Source organism: Gavia stellata, chromosome Z (genome assembly GCF_030936135.1).
Source record: "Gavia stellata isolate bGavSte3 chromosome Z, bGavSte3.hap2, whole genome shotgun sequence".
Lineage (NCBI taxonomy): Eukaryota > Metazoa > Chordata > Aves > Gaviiformes > Gaviidae > Gavia > Gavia stellata.
Genome location: NC_082637.1, coordinates 3,464,738 through 3,476,916, shown reverse-complemented (window position 1 = coordinate 3,476,916; position 12,179 = coordinate 3,464,738). Strand labels below are relative to the sequence as shown.

Here is a 12,179-nt window from a genome sequence, read left to right as displayed (position 1 = left end):
AACCCTTTTTCTTAACAAAAAGTGGCATCAAGACTTTCATATTCTTCAGGCGATATCTCTCTATAGCAAACAGTCCACCCACAAAAGGTCAGAATCTAGTCATACTATTCAGGAAAAAAACATTAGTCAACCTACTGGGAAAGGCATACACTACAATGCGTTACAAAAATTCCTATCTAGGCCACTCCCTTATATCACAGAATCCTTGAGACTGGAAGGGACCTCTTCAGACCACCTAGTCCAACCTTCTGCTCAAGCAGAGCCACAGAGCAGGTCACCATATCCACCGACTAATTATAAAGAATAAAATATGCACATAAAAGAATTTCGTACAACACGAAGTAACTCGAGGCATGTGATTTATCAAACAGGGCACTACTTGTTTGTTTGGGTTTTTTTAATGTCTCAATAGAAGAAAAATAGGGACTACGTGCTACTTTTACCACGTGCTGTCCTGCAGGGAAGGTATCCCTGCAGTGCCTGCAGATACAGTCGCTTCAGATTCTAACACATCTCGAGATGGACTGTATACGATTACAATCCAAAGCAGGCCTGCGGACTGCTTTTCTATACTGAGCATGTACCCTGGTATCAGTTGTTGAAAAAGAAATGGGCTGCAGGTGTGTTTGTAAGAGAGCTCACGTAGAAGGCAATACTTCATAAGGTTTGAAGTATAGTTTATAGAAAATACAACTCACTTGCCACGCCAGATGCAATTCCATAAAGCAGTCCTCCTCCATCTGTTTGTTGCTGAAAGACATGGGTCCCTGGAGGAGGGCTTCTTTCTTGTCTAATGAAATTATATAGTAAAGTTTTCACAAGTCTGCTGGTATATGGGAGACTGAAAGGAAAAAGAAAACAGCTTTAGTTGACTCACAACTTGCAAAATTTGGCACAACAAAGCCCAGGCGGGGTGCAAAGGTTGGTGTTTGACATTAAACACAGACAGTAACTCTCCCAGGGCTGAGCAGACTGGAAAGGGAAAGAACACCAAGGTCTTGCCCATGCAAAGCTGCACTGACTTCAGCAGGGCTCTGCAGGAGCACCTTCAACAGCAGGATCATGGAAGTTATTTTTTGTTTTCTTTTCTCAATACTACTTTTAAATCAATCATTTAATTTGTGGAATCCTTGTATTCTTTCACCTCAAGACACAACTGGAAAAATATTTATGCAAGGGAAAGAAACATTATATTTATTTAGTTTTCACTCTGTGCTTTGGTTACACAGAACAGGTAACAATATTATTCCTCCACACACCCCCCCAATACTTTTGTCTGTGCACAGCCCTGGGGCCAATTTGCAAAGATCAATGAAACATCTGACCTCACATCAATAATTTTGACAAATGCACGTAAAATTTGTTGGATTTAAATAAAAGGTTACAATATTTCCAAAACAGAGAAGGATTTCCACAGAAGCAAACAGTTGCTTCCCATTCCCATATGACTCAGAGGTGACCGGAGAGGGGCTGTGTTACGATGAACTCCAGTCCCCTCTAACCAGTACCCCTCCAGCAATTCACGTGGCTCTATATTCCCAGCCACCAAATTCTAACCCCTCTCTCCAGAGACCAGGCACCTGCTACTCCCAACTTAGACCTACACATACTACCTCTTCTCCCAAACATTCCCCATTTTACCCCAAACCCTCACATCCTTCGGTCCAGAGACTGAAGTACCACCAAACCCCACAAATACTGAGGCTCTGCCTCTACCGTGTGGCAGTTTCAGGCTGAAGTCCGCCCTGTGCCGCCTCTGCCCGCAGCCAAGCTGAGCCTCCCTCCTTTCCCTGCACGCCGCCCCAGAGCAGGACCTCTCTCTTACATCTAGGAGAAATTTCAGAAAACCAGACAATAGATACACTTCCCAAAAATCTGCCTGCATGGAATTTCAAGTCGAAAGAGGACAAATGGTAGCTTGACCAAAATGCGTAAGAGCCACCACGACAAAGCATTTAAATAAGACAACCGACTGGCCAGAACAAGTGGTATTACTCATACAACTGAGTACCACCTGCCAAGTTATTTCCACTACTGCAGCTTAAAACTCAACATAGCACATATGCGCAATCTTTCCAGTGGCTGCTATTTATTTGTATCACAAGAAGGCTCATTAGCATTTCTGAGGTATGCATGTTCTCTAGACTGTGGTGTTACAGGAAACGACCCATAACCGAATCAAAAAAACCATCCTGAAAAGTAAAAGCTATTTTAAGCTAATTAAATTGCCCTCAAAAAATCAAAATGGCTTCCAAAATAGTTTCACTGAAGTCTGGGCAGTGACATTTAAACCTGAAACGTTCCAACAGTCTTTACAGATGTTTGCTTTTGTGTTCTGTTTTCTTTTGAACAGAGCAAGTTTGCCATCAAAACATATTTCGCTGTCTTTTGTTTTTAGGTACAAACAGTCTAAACAAGCATTCAGAAGCATTTGCTTTGCAGTTAGGTACCACCCCAGAACGCGACATACCATCGACCATGCATCAGGTATTTGTGAATGATGCTCTCTCGCAGAATTTCTTTATGGAATAATTGGCAGGAGAGGAAGACGATGAGAGTTGTCACAGCTTCCAAGGAAATGCTGTATGTAATATCTCTGCAGGGAGAAAAAGAAACATTTATAAAGATTAATCTTCTGGGTTTGTTTACCAGCTGACTTCCAAGAAGGCTTGGTAGCTTCACCTGAGGTTATACGCTGTTTAGCACATCAAGTTTCAATTGGGAACACGTAAACAACAACTTCAAAAAACCCAGAATCACTTCATACCAACAATGGGTTTATTTTTCTTAGACCTAAGCATTTTTTTTGATGTGCCAAAAGACAAGACAATGTAAAAACATTGAGGTATTGCCCAGAACATTCCAGCTGCAATTTTCAGACTACACTTCACTCTAAAAATAATAAATATATCTCAAAAGCGTGTCCTTTGTCCTGTTAAATAGAATTGTCACAAAACTATCACGCTAAGTCAGGGAAACGTCCAGCTAGCCAAACACAGCTCCATCTGCCAGGAAAAGTGGATCCCTAAGAAAGGAATATAATATACACAAATGCTAGTTTAAGTGTAAGAAGTGCCCAGGATATCAAGATACTACATAGAGTTGTTCTGTTTTAAATGGTATTTTTCAGGTAGCAGTGAAGCCTTAAGTTTCAAGATACTACAGCCAGTCCCAAAGAATGTGCTGTAATGATTAAACACCAACACCAGATAGTTTAGCAAAGCTCAAGAAGTTAAGGTTAATTGGGAAAGGCTGTGCAACAAAATGGATGAGAGAGAGATCCACTAGTTGGGATTTCTTGTGCTTTCTCTTCCCAGCTCTGCCTATAATGACCTTGTTACACATCATGTTTTTAAAAGGGGGAGGAAAATGACATTTGCCTCCTTAATCAGTAATAAAATGCAGACTACATGAAACCTTTTAAAACACAATGAACTAACTTGGACATGAACCAGTATCATTCTTGCTTTCAGCCAAAGACCATTTTTACCTCACAGAATCACAGAATCACTAAGGTTGGAAAAGACCTGTAAGATCATCGAGTCCAACCTACCAAAAAAAAAACCAACCAAAAAAAAACCACACCAAAAACCAACCCACCCAACACCACACAGCACCATGCCCATCAAGCCACATCCCACAATGCCACATCCACACGCTCCTTGAATACCTCCAGTGATGGTGACTCCACCACCTCCCTGGGCAGCCTCTTCCAGTGCTTCACCGCTCTCTCAGTGAAGAACTTTTTCCTAATATCCAGCCTGAACCTCCCCTGGCGCAACTCGAGGCCATCTCCTCTAGTCCTGTCACTTGGGAGAAGAGACCAACACCCACCTCTCTGCAACCCCCTTTCAGGTAGTTGTAGAGAGGAATAAGGTCTCCCCTCAGCCTCCTCTTCTCCAGACTGAACAACCCCAGCTCCCTCAGCCGCTCCTCATCAGACTTGTGCTCCAGACCCCTCACCAGCTCCGTCGCCCTTCTCTGGACACGCTCCAGCACCTCAATGTCCTTCTTGGAGTGAGGGGCCCAAAACTGAACACAGCATTCGAGGTACGGCCTCACCAGCGCCGAGTACAGGGGCACGATCCCCTCCCTACTCCTGCTGCCACACCATTTCTGGTACAGGCCAGGATGCTGTTGGCCTTCTTGGCCACCTGGGCACACTGCTGGCTCATCTTCAGTCGGCTGTCAATCAACACCCCCAGGTCCTTTTCTGCAGGGCAGCTTTCCAGCCACTCGTCCCCAAGCCTGTAGTGTTGCATGGGGTTGTTGTGACCAAAGTGCAGCACCCGGCATTTGGCCTTATTGAACTTCATCCGGTTGGCCTCAGCCCATCGATCCAGCCTGTCCAGATCCCTCTGCAGAGCCTTCCTACCCTCGAGCAGATCAACACTCCCTCCCAACTTGGTGTCGCTGCAAACTTGCTGAGGGTGCACTCTATCCCCTCATCCAGATCATCAATAAAGACATTAAACAAGACCGGTCCCAAAACTGAGCCCTGGGGGACTCCGCTTGTGACCAGCCGCCAGCTGGATTTCACCCCATTCACCACAACTCTCTGGGCTCGGCCATCCAGCCAGTTTTTTACCCAGCCAAGAGTGTACCTGTCTAAACCACGGGCCGCCAGCTTCTCTAGGAGAATACTGTGGGGAACAGTGTCAAAGGCTTTGCTGAAGTCCAGGTAGACAACATCAACAGCCTTCCCCTCATCCACTAGGCGGGTCACCTGGTCATAGAAGGAGATCAGGTTGGTCAAGCAGGACCTGCCTTTCATGAACCCGTGCTGGCTTGGCCTGATCCCTTGGTTATCCTGCACGTGTCCCGTGAGCGCCCTCAAGATGAGCCTCTCCATAACCTTCCCCGGCACCGAGGTCAGGCTGACAGGCCTGTAGTTCCCCGGATCCTCCTTCCGACCCTTCTTGTAGATGGGCGTCACGTTGGCAAGCCTCCAGTCATCCGGGACCTCCCCCGTTGACCAGGACTGTTGATAAATGATGGAGAGCGGCTTGGCAAGCTCCTCCGCCAGCTCCCTCAGCACCCTTGGGTGGATGCCATCAGGCCCCATAGACTTATGAGTGTCCAGGTGGCATAGCAGGTCGTTAACTGCTTCCTCCTGGATCATGGGGAGCCTATTTTGCTCTCCATCCCTGTCATCCAGCTCAGGGAGATGGATATCCTGAGGATACCTGGTGTGGCTGTTAAAGACTGAGGCAAAGAAGGCATTAAGTACCTCAGCAGTAAGTACCTCCTCCAAAAGTAAGGGGATACTTCATTCGGTGCAACAGTACCATCCTGTAATCCATTAGAAAGCTTGTTATTAAGTACTTTTAATGTTTCCCCCACTGTTACTATTTAATCTCCACAGTATGCTTCATAATCCAATATCATTAAGTTACACCAGCTGTCCAGCATCTATTATCAAGGTTTTTTGACCTGGAACCCACTGGAAATTCAAAATCTTTTTATACTTCTAAAATTCAAAGATTTTATAGTATGTCTATTTAAAATATTAAAAAAAAAATCAGCATCAATGTGTGTTTAAGCAGTGCTGCTAAGTTTTTCTTTGTTACAAAGTCACTTTCCAAAAATTTTATTCTTGACAGTTAAAACACGTATAAACACAAAACGAAGTGCTCTTTCAAATAATAATGACCTGAAAACTACAGTGTAATCTCTCTCTTGAAACGAAATAAATTAACCACAGAAAAAACTGGCTGGAGTAAAACTCTCCATTAGTCTCAGGATCAGAACTGGTGTGGTCCTTACCAATGTGAACAGGATTTCATGTGGAAGAAATCAGTCTGATTTTGAGCACACTGAAGTACTTCAATATTCTCAAGTGCGCTGCTAGAAATGCCGCAAATCACACGCGTTACTGTGAAACATGAGGAAGAAGAGTTTCGTGCATCACGGTGTATAGACAGCTTAAGTTAAGCTCTTCTGCAGCAGCTCTAGGCCAGAGTTTCTGAGCAAAGAGTGCGCTGGTTATTTACTCAAAGTCAACAGCAAACTGGAATCACAATTTCCTGGATCGCAGTCCACACAACCGCACTACCGCCGATACAAAAATGTTTTTGAAAATGAAGGTTATGCAAACTCACTGCTCATGTTTTTTTTTCCTCTTGCATGATTTAAGTATTGGAATCCGTAACATTTGAAGTTACACATCAGAAAGAGACATACTGCTTAAGTAGCATTCTTCCTTAAAATCATCAAGTACGTTTTAATTACTTTTCGTTTTCGTGAGTTACCTGACTTTTTGCCCACTACTGAGGAAGTTGGCCAGTGTAAATGCTGCTAGTTAGATCAGGCCAGAGGTTACACTGGGATCTGGTTCCACGGCAAATTCAGCTCAGCCAGAAGCAAAGCTGAGCTAGGAACGGCTCCCAGTCCGCGATGCTTTGCAATCCACTACCCACGTCCATCCCAAGCAAAGGAGGGAAGACCTATATGAACTGATTATTAGAAGTTTAGCCACCAGCAAAAAAAAATTAAGAAATGTTTTTCTATCAAAATATAAACAGCTTGGAAAAAATACTTTTTAGCTATATAAAAATAATTCAGAAGCTTATCATTACCAAGGCTGAGACTACAAGAATAATGTCTCCAACCTTGAGTTGATGAAAGAAAAGGCTAACTTCACAACACACTACAACACACACTGGGTCACCATGCTGATAGGAAACAAATTTTAGAGCCTACCACACTTTTTCGCCATTTCAATCACAGAATCACAGACTGACAGGGGTTGGAAGGGACCTCTGGAGATCATCCAGTCCATGCCCCCGCCAGAGCAGGGTCACCTGGAGCAGGTTGCACAGGAATGTGTCCAGGCGAGTCTGGAATATCTCCAGAGAAGGAGACTCCACAACCTCTCTGGGCAGCCTCTTCCAGTGCTCTGCCACCTTCACAGTAAAGAAGTTCCTCCTCAGGTTTAGGTGGAACTTCCTATGACCCAGTTTGTGCCTGTTACCTCTTGTCCTGTCACTGGGCACCACTGAAAAAAGACTGGCCCCATCCTCCTGCACCCACCCCTGCAGTATTGATAAGCATTGATAAGATCCCCCCTCAGTCTTCTCTTCTCCAGACTAAGAAGACCCACGTCCCTCAGCCTTTCCTCATAAGAAAGATGTTCCAGTCCCCTAATCATCTTCACAGCCCTTTGCTGTACCCTCTCCAGCAGCTCCCTGTCCTTCTTGAACCGGGGAGCCCAGAACTGGACACAGCACTCCAGATGTGGCCTCGCCAGGGCAGAGTAGAGGGGGAGGATAAGCTCCCTCGCCCTGCTAGCCACACTCTCTTGATGCACCCCAGGATGCCGTTGGCCTTCTCGGCCCCAAGGGCACATTGCTGGCTCATGGCCGTCCTGTTGTCCCCCGGGACTCCCAGGTCCCTTTCCCCAGAGCTGCTCTCCAGCAGCTCAGCCCCTGACCCGTGCTGATGCCTGGGGTTACTCCTCCCCAGGTGCAGTACCCTACACTTGCCTTTGTGGAATTTCATCAGGTTCCTCTCTGCCCAACTCTCCAGCCTGTCCAGGTCACGCTGAATGGCAGCGCAGCCTTCGGTGTGTCCGCCACTCCTCCCGGTTTTGTGCCATCAGCAAACTTGCTGAGGGCACACTCTGTCCTTTGTCCAGGTCATTGATGAATATATTGAACAGGACTGGACCCAGTCCTGAGCCCTGGGGAACACCGCTTGTTACAGACCAACTAGACTCTGTGCCACTAATCACGACTAATCATTCATTCATTTTTCTGACAAACTGTACAAGGGGGAATAGCAAATCTGAGGAGGCATTACAAAATTCTTTACGGTGAATCTTATAAAAATAGGAAAGAAATAAACAAACAGGCTAGTTAATGTATTAAGTAAATTTTTTTGGGGAAAAAAAAAATCTGCTTTCAACACCCTCATATAACTCTGAAAGAAAAAAATAGAAAGAAAGCTTAATTCATGCAGCTCCAGTTAGTGAATTATTCCTATTTTCTTGCTATTCAAAACCCAGCTAGTGCACATTTAACTGCGGAAACATTCCACTCAACCTGTAGAATCTGTTCAAATTAAAAGTCCTGATATCTGGGGTAACCCCTCAGCTACAGTCACCCTTAATTTATCAGCACAAGGATAAAGCTTCAGAGCAAAATTATATTCTCCACCAAGGGTCAAACGTACAGTTTTCTGAAACTCAAGCATTTCTAAAGGGTCATAAGAACTACCAGGAACCTCTTTTAACTTCAAAGAAAATACTGTTTATTTATGTTGAGAGACTATAGAATAGGGGGGGTTGGTTTTGAATTTTTTTTTTTATTCAAAGCTATCGGTCATATAGAATGACTTTACATGGAATTTATGCTGATCTCCACTTCCTCTGAAAACTGTTTGCTTGCAGATAAGGAGGAAACGAGAAATAATGAACTCATGTATCAATTACATGTCAAAATTATTTAGCTATTTATTTCAGAAAACCAGAAGAACTGCATGTTGTTTTGAGTTTCTGTGGGTTTTTTTTTTTCCTTCAAGTGTCTTATAAAACAGACCAAAAAAATCCACAGAACTCAGATAAAGATCACGCCCCAAGTAAATGGCGTTCATAGAACAATGTACCGAAGCATACACAGGTCTTGATTTTTCTCTCCCTCTGGATTTTCTCATTTGGAGATTGCAATAGTTATTCTCACTTGATTTTTCCCTCTTTTTCTCTCTCTCATTCCCACTGGAGGATATATTCCCGTGGCAGGTTGACAAGCTAACAAATATTCTTCTTTTGTCCCACTTAAGACGTACTCCTTTCACGAGGGAACAATCTGGCATAGACCGAACTCTAGAGATCATGGCCATCGTTTCTCTCGTGCATTTGGGTTCTTTCCTTATTACAAGTAGCTGTCCTCCTTGGTATCACATTTCTTACGCAGTGACACAAAGCAAGTGCCCGTTTCTTTAACCAGATGGAGTAGGTCTTGGCTCTTGCTTGTGACACCCAAGTTAAAACTGACTTCTGGCAACAAACCTTATATATACACATTTAGTCTCCAGAGCAGACACATCATACGTATCCGTGATTATCTTAAATTACGAATTCTTCAGAGAATGACAACTTGAGCTCCAAAATGCAAGATTCCTAGATGCTAGCATAACATAAACATGTGCATGTATTTAACACACAGTTTAGTATCTGCATTTCACTGAGAAACAGTTGATACGCCAATGGATTCCTTCCAAAAGCAAGAATACCGGATCATTTCAACTTTAATGAATGCTTTTAAATTAAACAACCATGTAGAATTTGTATTATAAAATCTTTAGACAACTCCTCAACAAATTCAAATGACAGAAAATCTAGTAAGTCAGCTACACTTTATATCTTAATCCCTTTTGTCAGGTAGATAGCAGAGATCCTGGGGTCCTCTTTGAGAGACCTAAGGCCCTGGGAGTACTGATTCAAAGCAGCACTGCATTTAGACTTAAAAGAAATACTGCTTTAGAAGAAATTACTAGAGTAACTAATTCTTCCAGGATACAAACTGGAAAGGATATCACTTCTCTTCTGGTCTTCCATCAAGAACATGTATTTTTATTGATTTATTTCTTGACTGTGGTGGCAGACTTGTAAATTCCATCAGAGCTACTGATTTTCAGGCATTTGGGGCTGGAGAACCGCACCAGTCCGTCTACCTGCATATCACACACTGCTTGAACTGGACCAAGATTTCACCTTGCCCGTTTACAGACACTTATTTCAAATATATCACAATGCTGATACTGCACTTAAAAAGTTCCAAATGTCCGAAAAAGAGGTTTATGGTCAAAACAGTAAAGTTTAGCAAAAACAAAAGAACATCTTTGCGGTAGAAACAGGGAAAGAGCACACACAAGCAGCCAGTTAAGGCAACCTGCCTGAGCAGTAACTCTTCCAACTGCAATAGACTGAACATTTGCTATTACTTGCTTGCACCCACAGACAAGTGCTCACACTAAATGGTACCACATGGCAAACAGACACCGCACCACTAGCTTTCAAGGTAGATTTCTTCCAAGCTACCAAAAAAAATGCTGGAATCTGAAGCAGACCAAAACACGAAGATCATAGCAGCAAGGTCATCTGTCAGTCATAGCCTGTAGGAAAATACAAAACCACCAATAGTCTTGTTTACTCCTGCAGACTCAAGAAAAAGCAACAGGAGCAGTTCGCAGGAGCCTGATGCTACCAGCAGCTTACGTATTTAAGTTGGTAAGCGGAGAGGTATTAGTGTAAGTACTGTTTCCGAACGATGCTATCACCCCTCACAGAACAAGAACTATGGGCCTGCTAAAACCTCAGCTCCCCAGTATCCTGGCATCTGCTTTTTCCATTCAAAACCATGTGGATGACCTTCTATCAGCATCATCTACCAAGAACTTCAACAATCTACCTATGTGTCACCATCCTGCTGCTGCTGGCTTCTCTCCAACACCAAGCGCCGCTCAGAACTGCTTTCTGTGCTCACCACATCATCCAGCTTTGTTCTCTGCCTGCGAGAGAGAGGTCTGTGCAAGAGGAACCGAGATGAAGCATAGAGGCAATACATAGGCAAATCTCAGCTAGGAACTCCAATTACCACTCTGAAGGCACATGCTGTTGTAAACACTTTAATTACTCAATAAAATGCAGCTATTTCTATATCTTAGCACACAGAGGCTGAGAGCTCATAAATGACTTCACACCTACAGAGCAAACAGCCTGAACAGGCAGAAACAATACTCTGAATTTCAACTCACACCACTAGACCGAGCCCCCGCCCTGTTGAAATATTTTCCTGAACTCTCACCCAGCCAGAGCTGTCTACTCCGAGTATTAAAAGGTTAAAAGGTAACTCATTTTCTAATTTAGGAGAGTTGCCAAAAGGGCTGATTCATACAAAAACTCTCCAATCATACAGGAACCAGGTTTCATTTCCCTGCTTCCTGAGGGCCCACCAGAAAGGTGAAAGAGGAGTCACCACAGAGAATAGGATCAGTTTTGAAAACTGAAAAGCAAGTAGAAGATCTGGTTATCAGTCTCAGGATACAAGTACAACAGCTCAAAGCGAACATAATCTTTCCTCTTGGAATCACTCCTAATTTTACACCCACTGATGGCACTTACGCACCGCGGCAGCCGATAATGCACTGTGCTCATTACAGCTGACTCCAAACTTTCGGGAGATGTCCCAAAGGGGCACTCAAGAAACACCAACTGGAAGCAGAGAGCATCTCTGACATTTCCTACTGCATCTCCCCCGCACTAGGTATTCTTGACTGGGAGGCAGAATGAAAGAGTGAGAAAACAACCAAAGATGGAAATACTCCAAAGGGAGTATTAAAGTATTAAAATGACAGTTGGATTCAAGACCCATTATTCCCAGACCTATTCCTAAACCAGCTGAGACTACGTGGCTGTGTACATTTTCACCTCACTGGCATTCAGTTCTTCACTCTACAGGTTAAAAGTATTAGAAAAAGTCTAGGACTTTTAAATATTGCAAAGAGAATCTACATTCTTCTGTATTTACTTTGTACATCACCAAGTCTTGAGGGTAGTGGCAGCAATAATTTCTTTGCATCTCATGCTTGTCTTGGCAATGGAGGAAAAAGGCTTATGCCTGTCAACCTGGTCGCTGTCACTGATTTGAAACAGTCTGCAAACTCTGAAGGTGCCAAAAAGAGATAAGCCTGACTTCAGTGCCTAGGTGTCTTTGCTGCCCAGAGCAGAGACCGAACCCAAAAACTAGCAAGCAGGTGTTTTTCAAGATGCATCCCATATCTTTTGTGAAAACAGGGCTGAAAACTGTAACAGAAAAAGCAGATTATTAGGAGCTTGAACATACAGCATGATGTATGAGAAACAGCACAGACCTCTGATACTGTGCTCTGGGATTAGAAAGTTTGTTACAAGTTGAATGTAAGTTAAAGCTAGCCTAATGAAAAGATAAGTCATTGAGAAACACTGATCTAAGTCTAAAATAAAAACTAATTTAGAATAGAATTAGGATAGAAAGAAAAATATGTGACACAGATAAAGGTTCTTCTGCTTAGGACCTTTAGACACTTAAAAGGCTACACATCTGCCATCAGAAAAGAGAAAAGGATATGAGAGTGATGAAGAAAATCTTCCAAATAAATAAATATCTCTTTATTTGCTGCACCACTACAAGGTGCAGCAG

The 12,179-nt window shown here is 43.5% G+C and overlaps 1 protein-coding gene across 2 annotated transcripts in view; it reads right to left on the bottom strand.

Annotated features, from left to right (window-relative positions):
- The window catches only part of DYM (dymeclin), a 227,020-nt gene that overhangs the window by 177,496 nt on the left and 37,345 nt on the right, over window positions 1-12,179 (bottom strand). For both annotated transcript variants that reach the window (XM_059833367.1, XM_059833368.1), the window contains exons 7-8: window positions 2,471-2,596; window positions 699-841 (exon numbers count right to left, since the gene is read on the bottom strand). In XM_059833367.1, coding sequence (XP_059689350.1) covers window positions 699-841; window positions 2,471-2,596 — 269 coding nt within the window. The remainder of the gene's footprint in view (window positions 1-698; window positions 842-2,470; window positions 2,597-12,179) is intronic.